Source organism: Ambystoma mexicanum, chromosome 13 (assembly GCF_040938575.1).
Source record: "Ambystoma mexicanum isolate Mex_15411 chromosome 13, UKY_AmexF1_1, whole genome shotgun sequence".
NCBI classification, from domain to species: Eukaryota; Metazoa; Chordata; class Amphibia; order Caudata; family Ambystomatidae; genus Ambystoma; species Ambystoma mexicanum.
This window is the reverse complement of record NC_090938.1, coordinates 845,768,058-845,787,359: the sequence shown is the minus strand read 5'-3', so window position 1 is coordinate 845,787,359 and position 19,302 is coordinate 845,768,058. Positions and strand designations below refer to the sequence as shown.

Here is a 19,302-nt window from a genome sequence, read left to right as displayed (position 1 = left end):
CCGGCAGGCGAAGCCGCAGTCTGGCGAAGGCCGTTGGGAAAGGCCGACGCCGCTCTCTGCAGCTCCGCTGCGAGGGCCTCACACCAGGAACCCCCCCAGGATCCACAGCTGCAGCCCCCACCCCGCCGCCATTACGATGCACGCGGCCCGGCCCGCGGTGCACATGGAGGAGCAGAGCCCCTCCCACACAGCGCGACTCGGCACAGCTGATCCAGGCACATCTGATCTGCCTGCCGCGCCCGCCAGCCCCTCCTCTCCTGCTTTAAAGGGAGAGGAGGCAGACCGGCAGGCGAAGCCGCAGTCTGGCGAAGGCCGTTGGGAAAGGCCGACGCCGCTCTCTGCAGCTCCGCTGCGAGGGCCTCACACCAGGAACCCCCCCAGGATCCACAGCTGCAGCCCCCACCCCGCCGCCATTACGATGCACGCGGCCCGGCCCGCGGTGCACATGGAGGAGCAGAGCCCCTCCCACACAGCGCGACTCGGCACAGCTGATCCAGGCACAGCTGATCTGCCTGCCGCGGCCGCCAGCCCCTCCTCTCCTGCTTTAAAGGGAGAGGAGGCAGACCGGCAGGCGAAGCCGCAGTCTGGCGAAGGCCGTTGGGAAAGGCCGACGCCGCTCTCTGCAGCTCCGCTGCGAGGGCCTCACACCAGGAACCCCCCCAGGATCCACAGCTGCAGCCCCCACCCCGCCGCCATTACGATGCACGCGGCCCGGCCCGCGGTGCACATGGAGGAGCAGAGCCCCTCCCACACAGCGCGACTCGGCACAGCTGATCCAGGCACAGCTGATCTGCCTGCCGCGCCCGCCAGCCCCTCCTCTCCTGCTTTAAAGGGAGAGGAGGCAGACCGGCAGGCGAAGCCGCAGTCTGGCAAAGGCCGTTGGGAAAGGCCGACGCCGCTCTCTGCAGCTCTCCGCTGCTCGACGGCGCGCAAGGCGCCATTATGCTGTCCCACACAAGGTAAGGCCACTTGCCTTAATATCCGCATGTCCCACTCATCATGGGGGAAGGCCCCTCCTACTACTTTGCCCACAGTGCCGTGCAGCTTCAGAAACGCACGACTCCGGTCGCGCACCCGCCCCACCATCACCTACACCCCGAATTTAGTAGACCGTAACCTAAAGGTAGGTCTCAGATGTCTGCCACCGTCACGCAGGCACAACTCTAACTCGACTTACCCGGATGACACTCTTGTGCCCCACAGGCCTGCCTGCGCCACGGCACCATTGTACACTGAAGCCACTGCACCTCTTCCCCGCCCAATCTCATCAGACGCCCAAATCAAACTCCCCATTACTAACACTGTCGCAGAACTATCATCTACGCCCAGGCCAAGTGATGCCTACAAGCCCAATGTGGCTACTATTGTCTCCGCTGCACTTACACCTCATGTGGACTATGTACCGCCAGTTATGCCTAGTGATGCCCCCATGCCAAATGTTGATATTGTTGACACTGTTGATACTACTGCCCTTATGCCTAATGATGTTTCTGCATTGCCTGTTATGCCTAGTGATGCCCCCTTGCCAAATGTTGATATTGTTGACACTGTTTATACTACTGCCCTTATTATGCCCAATGTTGTCTCTGCATTACCTGCTATGCCTAGTGCCGACACCAAGACCAATCCCAAAAACATACTACCCCCTATCCCTGACCCACCCACTACCCCCCCCAGACCACCCACTTCTATCACACCTCCTCCGGTCCACACCCTCAGTTGCGCCCTGCTCAACGCTCGCTCCGTACCTGCCCACGCCCTCGACATCAACGACCTGATCATTAAGGACAATCTTGACCTCCTTTTCCTCACAGAAACTTGGCTCAATGAAAGTTCAGGCCCGGCACTATCTCTGGCTATTCCGTCGGGGTACTCCATATTCAGGAAGGACCGCACCTTTCAAAGAGGTGGTGGCGTGGCCCTCATCGCCAGGGAAACCTTTGCTATTAGGGAAATGGCAGGGCAACTTGACCACAATAGTGACTACCTCCCACTCAAAATTAATGTTTCTCCTAACTGCACCATAACTGTGCACATTGTCTACAGACCTCCGGGTCCTTGCACTGACTTCCATGACACCCTCATCTTCGCACTGTCTAACAACATCAAAAAGACTTCACAGGTCATACTCCTGGGCGACTTCAACTTGGGGCTCAATGACCCTAAGGACCCCCTTGCCAAAACCCTCAAGAACGCCCTATCCACCCTGGGCTTTGCGCAATCTGTCTCTGACTCCACCCACATCAAGGGGCGCACCCTCGACTGGATCAGTCAACATAGCTGCTCGCTACTTGTCACGGAAAACACGCCCGTCCCATGGTCTGACCACCACTACATCCAATTCAACCTTCGCACCAAAAAAGAGACCAACTCACCTCCCGCCCCCTGCCCAGCTACTCTCGCCAGGAGCTCCCGCCAGCTCACAGCCGAGAATCTAGCACCCTACCTCCGCAACCCCGCCTTGCAGGCCCCATTCTCCAACAACCCAGAAACCCTAGCCAACACTTTCAAAGAAGTCATCACCCAAGCAGTTGACGCCGTTGCGCCACTGACGCTCAAAAAAGCTAAGAAAACCAAACACGCTAATTCATGGTTCTCCAAAGAACTCCTTGAACAACGGGCGCAAAAGGGGACTGCCCTCTCCATTTGGAAAGCTAACCCTTCAGAAACCACCAAAAATGCGTTCAAAGCCATCTCTAAATCCTACAAAACTAACATCACCCTAGCTAAAGCTGCCTCCTTCAACGCTAGGATTTACGATGCCAAATCTGGGTCAAAGGAAATTTTCACCATATTCAGGGAACTGGAAAAACCATCCTCTCCTCCTCCTGCTCTCATCAAAGATGACAACTGGTGCAATAGCATTCAATCCGCAATGCTAGACAAGCTTAACACTCTTCAAACTAAAATTCGTGGCCACCAAAAAGCCCTTTCCCGCCTCATAGCTAACCTACATAGTCAACCCACCACAACGTCCACCACTAATCCTTCTCCATCTTTTGACTTCAAAGATATTACTGAGCACGAGGTCATCACCCTGCTCAAGTCCATCAAACCCTCCAACTGTAAGGGAGATGCCTGTCCAGCTAGTCTCATTAAAGACTCAGCACAGATCCTAGCTCCTTTCCTTACAGCATTCATTAATTCATCCTTCCAGTCTGGCCACGTTCCAACCGGACTTAAGGAGGCCTGGGTACGCCCACTCCTCAAAAAACCCTCGCTGGACCCAACGATCCCGGGGAATTATCGACCTATCACCACTGTACCCTTCGTGCTGAAAATCTTGGACAAAGCAGCTTACCTGCAAGTCCAAAAGTTCCTTGAAGAAAACCGTCTCCTTGGCCTGCGGCAATCTGGCTTCCGCCCACGACACGGCACCGAAACGGCTCTCTTGGACCTAAAGAACCAAATGGACGATCTAAGAGACGCAGGGAAACCTGCTCTCCTTCTGCTCCTGGATCTATCCGCCGCCTTTGACCTGGTGGACCACAACACCTTGTGTCACCATCTAGCTACCCAAGCTAACTTTTCCCCCAAAGCTTGTGAATGGATTTCCTCCTTCCTCCAAGAAAGGGCCATGAAAGTCTTCTCCGACTCAGCCTGTGCCACCCCTAGCCACATCACCTGCGGTGTGCCTCAGGGCTCATGTATCGCGCCCACGCTCTACAACCTCTTCACGAGGCCACTGTTCAGCATCCTTGACACCCTGGGCATCTCGTATACCAACTATGCGGATGACACCCAGGTCCTCATCCCACTCACAGGCGACTACCTGGCGGATACTAAAACTCTTACCACCATCTACTCCACTATCCAATCATGGATGGCAGACAACTGGCTATGCCTCAATAGTGAAAAAACCGAACTCCTCCTCATAGGAGCACCTTCCACGCTGGGGAACCTCGGTGTACAATACTCTTCCTTCACTATTGACAACATTCCCATCAAGGTCTCCAATCATGTGAAGACACTCGGAGTCTACCTAGACTCCGACTTGTCAATGGATAGACAGGTCAATGCCATTGCCTCCTCCTCAGCCTATTACTCGAAAGTCCTCAACGCTGCCAGACCTTTCTTGTCACGCCAGAATTGCCTCACCATTGCCAGGGCAATAATTGGATCTAGGCTGGACTACTGTAATGCCCTACTCGTTGGGACCTCCAATAAGAACCTGGCCAAACTTCAGCTAGTTCAAAATAATGCACTTAGGGCTGCCACAGGCACCGCGAGAAAAGACCACATCTCAGAAGTCAGAAGACAGGCACACTGGCTTCCGGTGAAAGAGAGGATTGTTTTCAAAACACTTGCCCTCACCCACAAATGCCTCCATGAACTTGCTCCACCCTACCTGACCCAAAGAATCACCAAGCACTCTGCCACCAGACCATTAAGAACGTGCTATTCCAACACGATTGTCACGCCCAAATCACGCAAGGTGCGCGCCGGTGGTGCCAGCTTTCCCACGCGGGCCGCCACCCACTGGAACGCACTGCCACCTCACATCAGAATGATTGAATCCCACCAAGCCTTCCGCAAAGCTGTTAAAACCAAGCTCTTTGTATGAAAAGTACCTGACTGCATTCTGTCACTGTATTATGATTATCATTCTTCACTTGTAACTATGCCTGTAATTGTGTATCCATAAGACCTCTCGTCTCATGCATATCTGCTGAATTAAGAATCCAACACTTACTTGTAACAGCGCCTCGATGCCCATGGGCTGCAAGTGCGCTATACAAATGTGAATAAATAAATAAATAAATAAATAAACGTGTCCACCTTGGCAAGAGGCCGCTAATAGCGTACCATTACGAGTACGCGGACACGAGCATAGCGCCATGCTGGTAATGACCCTACCACCATGCCGCTAAAGCCCCCAAAAAGACCCTTAGCGGCACCGATGAAAGCGCTGATAGCACTTCCGACCTCCCACAACATGCAATTAGCGGTCACCGCAATTAGCGGTCACCGTTAAATAGTGGAACCGGAAATAGCGTCATCGCACAGGAACGGGAAAGAGCACGGAGGCCATCTTAAAAACACAATACATTGCCATCCTCTGCCCCCTGGACCTGTTTCAAGAACTGTGCCATTCCAAAGCCACAAGGATTCCCTCACCATACCCAAGGCTATAAAAAAAAACAACCGACCGCCAGTGCAAGGAGAAGTTCACCAACGAGGAGCTAACAATGCTCACTGGGACCCTTGCAGCGAAGGCCGACGTGGTATTCACCAACGACATGCGGCGAGAGACCCTGGTCCGGAAGAAGGCTATCTGGGCAGAGGTTGCCCTGAAAGTGAGTGCGGTGGGCACCACCACCCACACTGTCCGTGAGTGCAGAAAGCAGTGGGACGATCTCCGCCTCCGGGTCAGCAACATCCTGTCTGCGAACCGCAACATGGCCATGGCCACAGGAGGTGGAGCCGATTCGCCAATAAAAATGAAGGAGTGGGAGGAGACCTGCGCCAACATGATTGGTGCAGAATCAATCAAGGGAGTTGGGAGCATGGTGTGGCCACTACATCAGATGGAGGTGAGTGTACACATGAAACTATGCACTGTGAATGTTGAGGTCCCCCCAAATGTGAGCCCAGATTCACCTCATGTATGCGCCAACATCCATACATGCATACAACCCTGGCCATGTCAGTGTGAAACCCAAACTCACACATGCACGCATCACCACAGGCAAGTGCCACGCAGAACCATGCATGGATGACCCACTCAACAGACCCATCACCTGCATCCCTACCAATGAAGTCCCAATGCACACAACAGCATGATTAACGTATTCTGCATGAAGTACATTGAACCATCACCAATAACATCCCCCTCTTTGTCCCCACAGGCTCACATACAGACAGTGAAGAACCTGGCACTGCGACTCAGGCACCCCCTGCCAAGAAAAAACCAAGGCCACAGGACACAGGGGACACCCCCACTACATCAAGGGGCAAAGGGAGAAGTGTTCCCATGCAGAGTGGCAAACATTGTCATAGCGCCACTGCTACCACACCGAGGTCCACAACAGCAACAATTGCCACACCTTCAGATGTGAACCCCCCACCACAGATTCCAGCCACGGAGGGCCCACCTTCCGCTGCCACAAGTTCCACAGGTGAGGCGGCAGCCACAGCGCCGCTCTCAGATGTGGAGGACCCAATGGAGTTCTCCATGGAAATGCACACCCCAACCCCCCCAGGAACCACAGAGGCAACTCCACAGCAATCACCAGGGTCCAGTGTCCATGGCAAGGACAACACGGGAGGGTTCAGTAGCCCACCGGTGGCTTCACCAGATGTCCTTGTTGCAGAGGAAGGCGCAGCAGCCACACCACGAGCACGCCACAGTGCCCTTGAACTGGCCAGCATCACGCAGCGCCAAGAGGACATCACTGTGTTGGTTGGTCAGCATGTGGAAGAGGCTGCCCGTTTCAGGGGTGAGATAACAGAGACTGCCAGGCACCCGAGGGAGGCAATTGAAGCCTGTACCAACAGGCTGTGCATGGAGATTGGCCAACTGAGGCAGGTCCTCATGCGTATAGCGGACGCGATGGACCGCCAGTTCCCACCACCACCACAGGGACAGACAGCCACGTCATCATCTGCTAGTTCGAGGCAGACAAGCCCCGTCCGCCGCTCCATGCACACCACGAGGCGCACGTCAACCCAGCCTCCTAATGCTGGTGGTGGTAATGGGGAATAGGGACTGCAGGGTCAACCTTCCACGTGTGCAGCAGGATAACAACATTGTGCCAGACACATAAGGGGTTGTTGTCGGGGGAGGGGCTAAAGGGTGTTTCTGGACTGTTGTGGGGGGAGTGGGGAAGGGTGTTTTGGGACTGTGGTGGGGGGAGGGGGAAGGGTGTTTTGGGACTGTTGTGGGGGGAGGGGGGAAGGGTGGTGGTATAGTTGGGGACATGCACTTTTACATCTTAATATTCCTTAATACACTGGTGATCACTCAAAACACAGGCTTGGACTTCTTCATTGTGTATGTGTACTTTATTCGTGACAGGGTCCATTGTGCGCTTCAACACAGACACCAGTGCATTACTACCCATATCCATCCTACAGAGTGAAACCATGTTACTCAGAATATTTGGTTGATCAGATGCTGTCGCACATCGCGTCCCTCCTGGCCATCGCCTCTTGCATGACCTGCATCCCCGTCACCTCCGTCCTCATCACCATCATCATCCTCATCAGGTGGTTGCATTTCAACGTCAGGGGGCAGTGGCACATTCCGTCTGATACACATATTGTGCAGCATGACACATGCCATGGTGATCTTGGCCACCTTCTCATGGCTGTACAGGAGGGCCCCACCCAACCTGCTTAGGCACCTGCACCAAGGCCAAATGTCTGCTCAATCACGACGCGGGTACGGGTATGTGCACGATTGTATTCCTCTTCGTGCCTGTTCTGTGGGTTCCGTACAGGGGTAAGGAGCCACCTCTTCAGGGGATAGCCAGCATCACCTGTATGGGGGGAAGAATGGGGACCTGTTACTGTTCACCTCAAGAGCGGCCTGTACAGATCACACAAATCGACTTTGCATTGTGATTGAAATCCACGATTACCAGCATGCATGCAGACGATCTGTGTGACTGCAATGTGCAAAGGTGAGCTCGACCCTGCAAGTGGACATGCCCGATTCATGCCTCCGACAGTAATTGACATGTCCTGGGTGAGGCCAGGTCTTAGGTGTCCCTGGGCCCAGGCAAAATTGGTACCACACTGCTAGTGTACTGCCATTCGACATCGATGTTGCCATGCTGTGAAGCATCACTTCAGTGGTACTATAGGTGTGTGGTTCAATGCTATGGCTAGGGGTGATCCCTTTGCATGCATTCAAGGGCACATTGCTCTATTGATGTTGTGCTGCGCTAATTCTGTATAACTATCTTGACGCCATGTTGCAGATTTGTGTATTATGTGGTGTGGCATGATGTGCAATGTGGATGTGGATGGATGTGTCATATTTGGCAACTTGGATTGTTCTCAATGTTGTGCAGCTTCAAATTGCATGTGGGTTCTTCTCAAGTACATTGTGGCCTTCCCTGATGAACATTGGCATACATCTGTATGTCCATGGGCCTCATTACACGGATGGCGGAGAACCATGGCGCTATTAGCGCCATGGTTCATGCCGGTAAAATACCGGCACCGCCTTGGCGGAAAGGGGAATTACCGCCCCATTCCAAGGTTGGCAGGGCGGTAATTCCCCCTTCCACCATTGCCCTTCCCCATTCCCATCTTTGGCCCATAGGGCTCAATGGGAATGGGGAAGGCACTAATTACGGTACCGCAAATTGCGGTACCGTAATTAGCTCAGAGGGAGGCAGGTGGCGCACCAGCCACAAAGGACTAACAAGCAAGGAGGGGGCATAGAAGACGAGGGAGGCAGGTGGCACAACAGCCACAAAGGTCTAACAAGCAAGCCCGGGGGGGGGGGGCATAGAAGACGAGGGAGGCAGGTGGCACAAGGGCCACAAATGACTAACAAGCAAGGAGGGGACATATTAGACGAGGGAGGCAGGTGGCACAACAGCCACAAAGGACGAACAAGCAAGCCCGGGGGGTGGGGGGAGGCTAAAAAGACAAGGGAGGCAGGTGGCACAACTGCCACAAAGGTCTAACAAGCAAGCCCGGGGGGGGGCATAAAAGACGAGGGAGGCAGGTGGCACAAGAGCCACAAATGACTAACAAGCAAGGAGGGGGCATAGAAGACGAGGGAGGCAGGTGGCACAACAGCCACAAAGGACTAACAAGCAAGGAGGGGGCATAGAAGACGAGGGAGGCAGGTGGCACAACAGCCACAAAGGTCTAACAAGCAAGCCCAGGGGGGCATAGAAGATGAGGGAGGAAGGTGGCACAACAGCCACAAAGGACTAACAAGCAAGCCCGGAGGGGAGGGCATAGAAGACGAGGAAGGCAGGTGACACAACAGCCACAAAGGTCTAACAAGCAAGCCCAGGGGGGGGCATAGAAGATGAGGGAGGCAGGTGGCACAACAGCCACAAAGGACTAACAAGCAAGCCCGGAGGGGAGGGCATAGAAGACGAGGAAGGCAGGTGACACAACAGCCACAAAGGACTAATAAAGAAGGGGGGTGGCATAGAAGAGAGGGAGGCAGGTGGCACAACAACCACAAAGGACTAACAAGCAAGCCCGGGGGGCGGGCATAGAAGACGAGGGAGGCAGGTGGCACAACAGCCACAAAGGATTAACAAAGAAGGGGGGGGCATAGAAGAGAGAGGCAGGTGGCACAACAGCCACAAAGGATTAACAAGCAAGCCCGGGGGGCGGGCATAGAAGACGAGGGACTCAGGTGGCACAACAGCCACAAAGGACTAACAAGCAAGCCCGGAGGGGGGGGGGCATAGAAGACGAGGGACGCAGGTGGTGCACCAGCCACAAAGGATTAACAAGCAAGCCCCCGTTGGGGGGGGCATAGAAGACGAGGGAGGCAGGTGGCGCACCAGCCACAAAGTACTAACAAGCAAGCCTGGGAGGGGGGCATAGAAGACGAGGAAGGCAGGTGGCACAACAGCCACAAAGGACTAACAAGCAAGCCTTGGGGGGGGCATAGAAGACGAGGGAGGCAGGTGGCACAACAGCCACAAAGGACTAACAAACAAGCCCGGGGAGGGGGGCATCGAAGACGAGGGAGGCAGATGGCACAACAGCCACAAAGGACTAACAAGCAAGCCCAGGGGGGGGGGCATAGAAGAGAGGGAGGCAGGTGGCACAACAGCCACAAAGGACTAACAAGCAAGGGGGGGCATAGAAGACGAGGGAGGTAGGTGGCACAACAGCCACAAAGGACTAAAAAGCAAGCCCGGGGGGGGGGCATAGAAGCCGAGGGAGGCAGGTGGCACAACAAGGACTAACAAGCAAGCCCGGGGGGGGGCATCGAAGACGAGGGAGGCAGGTGGCACAACAGCCACAAAGGACTAAAAAGCAAGCCCGGGGGGGGGGGGGGCATAGAAGACGAGGGAGGCAGGTGGCACAACAGCCACAAAGGACTAACAAGCAAGCCCGGGGGGGGGGGGCATAGAAGAGAGGGAGGCAGGTGGCACAACAGCCACAAAGGACTAACAAGCAAGGGGGGGCATAGAAGACGAGGGAGGTAGGTGGCACAACAGCCACAAAGGACTAAAAAGCAAGCCCGGGGGGGGCATAGAAGACGAGGGAGGCAGGTGGCACAACAGCCACAAAGGACTAACAAGCAAGCCTCGGGGGTCGTGGGGGGGGACATAGAACCTTCACAAGGCCCCTTCACAAGCTCTTGCCATCGCAAGGCCCCTTCACAAGCTCTTGACATCGCAAGGCCCCTTCACAAGCTCTTGACATCGCAAGGCCCCTTCACAAGGCACCTTCACAAGCTCTTGCCATCGCAAGGCCCCTTCACAAGGCACCTTCACAAGCTCTTGCCATCGCAAGGCCCCTTCACAAGCTCTTGCCATCCCAAGGCCCAGAAGCGAGACACCAACTTGTGAACTTTACTCACCTGCAGCAGTCAGGCCAGTAGACGTGGGTTCCCGGATTACAGCAGGGGGAGTGTCTGGAAAGGAGGAAATGAAGAAGGAAGGGAGTTAATTAGGAGGTCCCACCACAGCTGACATGTGCTCACTGCTTAGCAATACCAAAGTTTTCCTCTGCTGCTGCCTGACCTCTGACCTTCATTATATCCAAGTGCCTGGGGTGGTCTGTGCTGCTCATTACCAGCTGTGCCCACTATGCCAGTGCAGCTCCCCTGCTGTGCCCACTATGCTTGTGCAGCTCGCCTGCGGTGCCCACCATGCCCTGTAGCTACTATGCCAGTGCAGCTCGCCTGCTGTGCCCACTAGGCCAGTGCAGCTCCCCTGCTTGTGCCAGTGCAGCTTGCCTGTTGTACCCACTATCCCAGTGCAGCTCGCCTGCTGTACCCACTATGCCAGTGCAGCTCGCCTGCTGTGTCCACTAGGCCAGTGCAGCTTCCCTGCTGTGCCCACTAGGCCAGTGCAGCTCGCCTGCTGTACCCACTAGGCCAGTGCAGCTCGCCTGCTGTACCCACTAGGCCAGTGCAGCTCGCCTGCTGTACCCACTAGGCCAGTGCAGCTCACCTGTTGTACCCACTGTCCCAGCGCAGCTCACCTGCTGTACCCACTATGCCAGTGCAGCTCGCCTGCTGTACCCACTAGGCCAGTGCAGCTCGCCTGCTGTACCCACTAGGCCAGTGCAGCTCGCCTGCTGTGCCCACTAGGCCAGTGCAGCTCGCCTGCTGTGCCCACTAGGCCAGTGCAGCCCGCCTGCTGTGCCCACTGTCCCAGTGCAGCTCACCTGCTGTGCCCACTAGGCCAGTGCAGCTCGCCTGCTGTGCCCACTAGGCCAGTGCAGCTCGCCTCCTGTAGCTGCTATGCCAGTGCAGCTCGCCTGCTGTACCCACTATGCCAGTGCAGCTCGCCTGCTGTGCCCACTAGGCCAGTGCAGCCCGCCTGCTGTACCCACTATGCCAGTGCAGCTCGCCTGCTGTACCCACTATGCCAGTGCAGCTCCCAGCTGTACCCACTATGCCAGTGCAGCTCGCCTGCTGTAACCACTATGCATGATGTACCCACTATGCCAGTGCAGCTCGTCTGTTGTACCCACTATCCCAGTGCAGCTCCCCTGCTGTGCCCACTATGCCAGTGCAGCTCCCCTGCTGTGCCCACTAGGCCAGTGCAGCTCCCCTGCTGTGCCCACTAGGCCAGTGCAACTCGCCTGCTGTACGCACTATGCCAGTGCAGCTCGCCTCCTGTATCCACTATGCCAGTGCAGCTCGCCTGCTGTAACCACTATGCCAGTGCAGCTCCCAGCTGTACCCACTATGCCATTGCAGCTCGCCTGCTGTAACCACTATGCCAGTGCAGCTCGCCTGCTGTAACCACTATGCATGCTGTACCCACTATGCCAGTGCAGCTCGCCTGCTGTAACCACTATGCATGCTGTACCCACTATGCCAGTGCAGCTCGCCTGCTGTGCCCACTATGCCAGTGCAGATCGCCTGCTGAACCAACTATGTCAGTGCCGCTTGCCTGGCCTGGTCTGCACCTGCTCGGAGCAAAGCTTGCCCACACCTCCAGTCACACGGTCTTGCCCTACGCGTCGGTTGTGTGGCCCATGAGAACAGTGTGTAGAAGAGGGCACTCACCGGTCACAGTCAGGTGGAGGGTTATTCTGGACTTCTTGGCGTCGTCGCAGACGGTGTAAAATCCCCCATCAGCCCCCTGGATGCGACAGATGACAACGCTGCCATTCAGGAGGGTCTTCTCCACGCGGCCCTGGAGTGATGACACAATAGCCCAGGCCTCTCCACCTAGTACTGTTATGATGGGGGCCCCTCTGCAGTCTGGGGTGCGGCTCCAATGCACAGTAGCCGTCTCTAGGCCCCGGGTAGGGATGGGGAGCGCAGAGCCGGGTGCAAGGCTGACGTTCTGCAGTTCTGAGCACACAAAAAAAACACAACGTCACATGAAATGCAATGAATTCATACATGAATTATTAACATGAAGCAAGTGCCCAAGCAAGCCTTGGGGGCTGTACATGCAGAACACAGGATCTACTTCAAGAACATGGCAAGAATCTGACAACAAAGGAGTGGGGGCGCTCTCGCTGCTCTCAGTCACCCCTCCCTGGCCACGAGCCCTGCTTCTACAGCTCTCCCCATCCCGGTCCCTAGCTCTCCACAATCCTGCTCACAGCGAGGAAACCACTTTGAAACTAGTTGCAAGGTAATTGGTATTGTGCAGCTTCATGCTAGGCTGGCATATTGTGAAGAGGAAGACACGCCCATTGTGATGCTGTGGGATCTCTCAGCCCCCTGCGGCAATCCTCTTCCACGCTCCAGTCCCCCGTCCCGGCTCCTCCTCTCTCAATCACACCCCAACACCCACAGTGGCCGCGCTTGTTCTTCTTCTTACTGATAGATTTTTATCCATCAGCTTAGAATACACTTAGATCGAACTGTGAACATTAGCCTGCGTCGCATCTAGATGGAATTGGGAGTGTTAGCATGTCCACACTTAGATAGAACTGTGAACATTAGCCTGCGTCGCATCTAGATGGAATTGGGAATGTTAGCATGTCCACACTTAGATAGAACTGTGAACATTAGCCTGCGTCGCATCTAGATGGAATTGGGAGTGTTAGCATGTCCACACTTAGATCGAACTGTGAACATTAGCCTGCGTGGCATCTAGATGGAATTGGGAGTGCTAGCATGTCTTAGAACTGTGAACATTAGCCTGCGTCGCATCTAGATGGAATTGGGAGTGTTAGCATGTCCACACTTAGATAGAACTGTGAACATTAGCCTGCTTCGCATCTAGATGGAATTGGGAGTGTTAGCATGTCCACACTTAGATTAGATAGAACTGTGAACATTAGCCTGCGTCGCATCTAGATGGAATTGGGAATGTTAGCATGTCCACACTTAGATAGAACCGTGAACATTAGCCTGCGTCGCATCTAGATGGAATTGGGAATGTTAGCATGTCCACACTTAGATAGAACTGTGAACATTGGCCTGCGTCGCATCTAGATGGAATTGGGAATGTTAGCATGTCCACACTTAGATAGAACTGTGAACATTAGCCTGCGTCGCATCTAGATGGAATTGGGAATGTTAGCATGTCCACACTTAGATAGAACTGTGAACATTAGCCTGCGTCGCATCTAGATGGAATTGGGAATGTTAGCATGTCCACACTTAGATAGAACTGTGAACATTAGCCTGCGTCGCATCTAGATGGAATTGGGAGTGCTAGCATGTCTTAGAACTGTGAACATTAGCCTGCGTGGCATCTAGATGGAATTGGGAATGTTAGCATGTCCACACTTAGATAGAACTGTGAACATTAGCCTGCGTCGCATCTAGATGGAATTGGGAGTGTTAGCATGTCCACACTTAGATTAGATAGAACTGTGAACATTAGCCTGTGTCGCATCTAGATGGAATTGGGAATGTTAGCATGTCCACACTTAGATAGAACCGTGAACATTAGCCTGCGTCGCATCTAGATGGAATTGGGAATGTTAGCATGTCCACACTTAGATAGAACTGTGAACATTGGCCTGCGTCGCATCTAGATGGAATTGGGAATGTTAGCATGTCCACACTTAGATAGAACTGTGAACATTAGCCTGCGTCGCATCTAGATGGAATTGGGAATGTTAGCATGTCCACACTTAGATAGAACTGTGAACATTGGCCTGCGTCGCATCTAGATGGAATTGGGAATGTTAGCATGTCCACACTTAGATAGAACTGTGAACATTAGCCTGCGTCGCATCTAGATGGAATTGGGAGTGTTAGCATGTCCACACTTAGATAGAACTGTGAACATTAGCCTGCGTCGCATCAAGATGGAATTGGGAGTGTTAGCATGTCCACACTTAGATAGAACTGTGAACATTAGCCTGCGTCGCATCTAGATGGAATTGGGAGTGTTAGCATGTCCACACTTAGATAGAACTGTGAACATTAGCCTGCGTCGCATCTAGATGGAATTGGGAGTGCTAGCATGTCCACACTTAGATAGAACTGTGAACATTAGCCTGCGTCGCATCAAGATGGAATTGGGAGTGTTAGCATGTCCACACTTAGATAGAACTGTGAACATTAGCCTGCGTCGCATCTAGATGGAATTGGGAGTGTTAGCATGTCCACACTTAGATAGAACTGTGAACATTGGCCTGCGTCGCATCTAGATGGAATTGGGAATGTTAGCATGTCCACACTTAGATAGAACTGTGAACATTAGCCTGCGTCGTATCTAGATGGAATTGGGAGTGTTAGCATGTCCACACTTAGATCGAACTGTGAACATTAGCCTGCGTGGCATCTAGATGGAATTGGGAGTGCTAGCATGTCTTAGAACTGTGAACATTAGCCTGCGTCGCATCTAGATGGAATTGGGAGTGTTAGCATGTCCACACTTAGATAGAACTGTGAACATTAGCCTGCGTCGCATCTAGATGGAATTGGGAGTGTTATCATGTCCACACTTAGATAGAACTGTGAACATTAGCCTGCGTCGCATCTAGATGGAATTGGGAATGTTAGCATGTCCACACTTAGATAGAACTGTGAACATTAGCCTGCGTCGCATCTAGATGGAATTGGGAATGTTAGCATGTCCACACTTAGATAGAACTGTGAACATTAGCCTGCGTCGCATCTAGATGGAATTGGGAGTGTTAGCATGTCCACACTTAGATCGAACTGTGAACATTAGCCTGCGTGGCATCTAGATGGAATTGGGAGTGCTAGCATGTCTTAGAACTGTGAACATTAGCCTGCGTCGCATCTAGATGGAATTGGGAGTGTTAGCATGTCCACACTTAGATAGAACTGTGAACATTAGCCTGCGTCGCATCTAGATGGAATTGGGAGTGTTAGCATGTCCACACTTAGATTAGATAGAACTGTGAACATTAGCCTGCGTCGCATCTAGAAGGAATTGGGAATGTTAGCATGTCCACACTTAGATAGAACCGTGAACATTAGCCTGCGTCGCATCTAGATGGAATTGGGAATGTTAGCATGTCCACACTTAGATAGAACTGTGAACATTGGCCTGCGTCACATCTAGATGGAATTGGGAATGTTAGCATGTCCACACTTAGATAGAACTGTGAACATTAGCCTGCGTCGCATCTAGATGGAATTGGGAATGTTAGCATATCCACACTTAGATAGAACTGTGAACATTAGCCTGCGTCGCATCTAGATGGAATTGGGAATGTTAGCATGTCCACACTTAGATAGAACTGTGAACATTAGCCTGCGTCGCATCTAGATGGAATTGGGAGTGCTAGCATGTCTTAGAACTGTGAACATTAGCCTGCGTGGCATCTAGATGGAATTGGGAATGTTAGCATGTCCACACTTAGATAGAACTGTGAACATTAGCCTGCGTCGCATCTAGATGGAATTGGGAGTGTTAGCATGTCCACACTTAGATTAGATAGAACTGTGAACATTAGCCTGCGTCGCATCTAGATGGAATTGGGAATGTTAGCATGTCCACACTTAGATAGAACCGTGAACATTAGCCTGCGTCGCATGTAGATGGAATTGGGAATGTTAGCATGTCCACATTTAGATAGAACTGTGAACATTGGCCAGCGTCGCATCTAGATGGAATTGGGAATGTTAGCATGTCCACACTTAGATAGAACTGTGAACATTAGCCTGCGTCGCATCTAGATGGAATTGGGAATGTTAGCATGTCCACACTTAGATAGAACTGTGAACATTGGCCTGCGTCGCATCTAGATGGAATTGGGAATGTTAGCATGTCCACACTTAGATAGAACTGTGAACATTAGCCTGCGTCGCATCTAGATGGAATTGGGAGTGTTAGCATGTCCACACTTAGATAGAACTGTGAACATTAGCCTGCGTCGCATCAAGATGGAATTGGGAGTGTTAGCATGTCCACACTTAGATAGAACTGTGAACATTAGCCTGCGTCGCATCTAGATGGAATTGGGAGTGTTAGCATGTCCACACTTAGATAGAACTGTGAACATTAGCCTGCGTCGCATCTAGATGGAATTGGGAGTGCTAGCATGTCTTAGAACTGTGAACATTAGCCTGCGTCGCATCTAGATGGAATTGGGAGTGTTAGCATGTCCACACTTAGATAGAACTGTGAACATTAGCCTGCGTCGCATCTAGATGGAATTGGGAGTGTTAGCATGTCCACACTTAGATTAGATAGAACTGTGAACATTAGCCTGCGTCGCATCTAGATGGAATTGGGAATGTTAGCATGTCCACACTTAGATAGAACCGTGAACATTAGCCTGCGTCGCATCTAGATGGAATTGGGAATGTTAGCATGTCCACACTTAGATAGAACTGTGAACATTGGCCTGCGTCGCATCTAGATGGAATTGGGAATGTTAGCATGTCCACACTTAGATAGAACTGTGAACATTAGCCTGCGTCGCATGTAGATGGAATTGGGAATGTTAGCATGTCCACACTTAGATAGAACTGTGAACATTGGCCTGCGTCGCATCTAGATGGAATTGGGAATGTTAGCATGTCCACACTTAGATAGAACTGTGAACATTAGCCTGCGTCGCATCTAGATGGAATTGGGAATGTTAGCATGTCCACACTTAGATAGAACTGTGAACATTAGCCTGCGTCGCATCAAGATGGAATTGGGAGTGTTAGCATGTCCACACTTAGATAGAACTGTGAACATTAGCCTGTGTCGCATCTAGATGGAATTGGGAGTGTTAGCATGTCCACACTTAGATAGAACTGTGAACAATAGCCTGCGTCGCAACTAGATGGAATTGGGAGTGTTAGCATGTCCACACTTAGATAGAACTGTGAACATTAGCCTGCGTCGCATCAAGATGGAATTGGGAGTGTTAGCATGTCCACACTTAGATAGAACTGTGAACATTAGCCTGCGTCGCATCTAGATGGAATTGGGAGTGTTAGCATGTCCACACTTAGATAGAACTGTGAACATTAGCCTGCGTCGCATCTAGATGGAATTGGGAGTGCTAGCATGTCTTAGAACTGTGAACATTAGCCTGCGTCGCATCTAGATGGAATTGGGAGTGTTAGCATGTCCACACTTAGATTAGATAGAACTGTGAACATTAGCCTGCGTCGCATCTAGATGGAATTGGGAATGTTAGCATGTCCACACTTAGATAGAACCGTGAACATTAGCCTGCGTCGCATGTAGATGGAATTGGGAATGTTAGCATGTCCACACTTAGATAGAACTGTGAACATTGGCCTGCGTCGCATCTAGATGGAATTGGGAATGTTAGCATGTCCACACTTAGATAGAACTGTGAACATTAGCCTGCGTCGCATCTAGATGGAATTGGGAATGTTAGCATGTCCACACTTAGATAGAACTGTGAACATTGGCCTGCGTCGCATCTAGATGGAATTGGGAATGTTAGCATGTCCACACTTAGATAGAACTGTGAACATTAGCCTCCGTCGCATCTAGATGGAATTGGGAGTGTTAGCATGTCCACACTTAGATAGAACTGTGAACATTAGCCTGCGTCGCATCAAGATGGAATTGGGAGTGTTAGCATGTCCACACTTAGATAGAACTGTGAACATTAGCCTGCGTCGCATCTAGATGGAATTGGGAGTGTTAGCATGTCCACACTTAGATAGAACTGTGAACATTAGCCTGCGTCGCATCTAGATGGAATTGGGAGTGCTAGCATGTCTTAGAACTGTGAACATTAGCCTGCGTCGCATCTAGATGGAATTGGGAGTGTTAGCATGTCCACACTTAGATAGAACTGTGAACATTAGCCTGCGTCGCATCTAGATGGAATTGGGAGTGTTAGCATGTCCACACTTAGATTAGATAGAACTGTGAACATTAGCCTGCGTCGCATCTAGATGGAATTGGGAATGTTAGCATGTCCACACTTAGATAGAACCGTGAACATTAGCCTGCGTCGCATCTAGATGGAATTGGGAATGTTAGCATGTCCACACTTAGATAGAACCGTGAACATTGGCCTGCGTCGCATCTAGATGGAATTGGGAATGTTAGCATGTCCACACTTAGATAGAACTGTGAACATTAGCCTGCGTCGCATGTAGATGGAATTGGGAATGTTAGCATGTCCACACTTAGATAGAACTGTGAACATTGGCCTGCGTCGCATCTAGATGGAATTGGGAATGTTAGCATGTCCACACTTAGATAGAACTGTGAACATTAGCCTGCGTCGCATCTAGATGGAATTGGGAATGTTAGCATGTCCACACTTAGATAGAACTGTGAACATTAGCCTGCGTCGCATCAAGATGGAATTGGGAGTGTTAGCATGTCCACACTTAGATAGAACTGTGAACATTAGCCTGCGTCGCATCTAGATGGAATTGGGAATGTTAGCATGTCCACACTTAGATAGAACTGTGAACATTAGCCTGCGTCGCATCAAGATGGAATTGGGAGTGTTAGCATGTCCACACTTAGATAGAACTGTGAACATTAGCCTGCGTCGCAACTAGATGGAATTGGGAGTGTTAGCATGTCCACACTTAGATAGAACTGTGAACATTAGCCTGCGTCGCATCTAGATGGAATTGGGAGTGCTAGCATGTCTTAGAACTGTGAACATTAGCCTGCGTCGCATCTAGATGGAATTGGGAGTGTTAGCATGTCCACACTTAGATAGAACTGTGAATATTAGCCTGCGTCGCATCTAGATGGAATTGGGAGTGTTAGCATGTCCACACTTAGATTAGATAGAACTGTG

At 52.0% G+C, this 19,302-nt stretch overlaps 1 protein-coding gene across 1 annotated transcript in view; it reads right to left on the bottom strand.

The window, feature by feature from the left end:
- Positions 1-10,508: 10,508 nt before the first annotated feature.
- LOC138520611 (uncharacterized) overlaps positions 10,509-19,302 on the bottom strand; it is an 88,516-nt gene continuing 79,722 nt past the window's right edge. The window contains exons 4-5 of the mRNA XM_069632934.1: positions 12,179-12,469; positions 10,509-10,570 (exon numbers count right to left, since the gene is read on the bottom strand). Of these exons, the coding sequence (XP_069489035.1) occupies positions 10,509-10,570; positions 12,179-12,469 (353 nt within the window). The remainder of the gene's footprint in view (positions 10,571-12,178; positions 12,470-19,302) is intronic.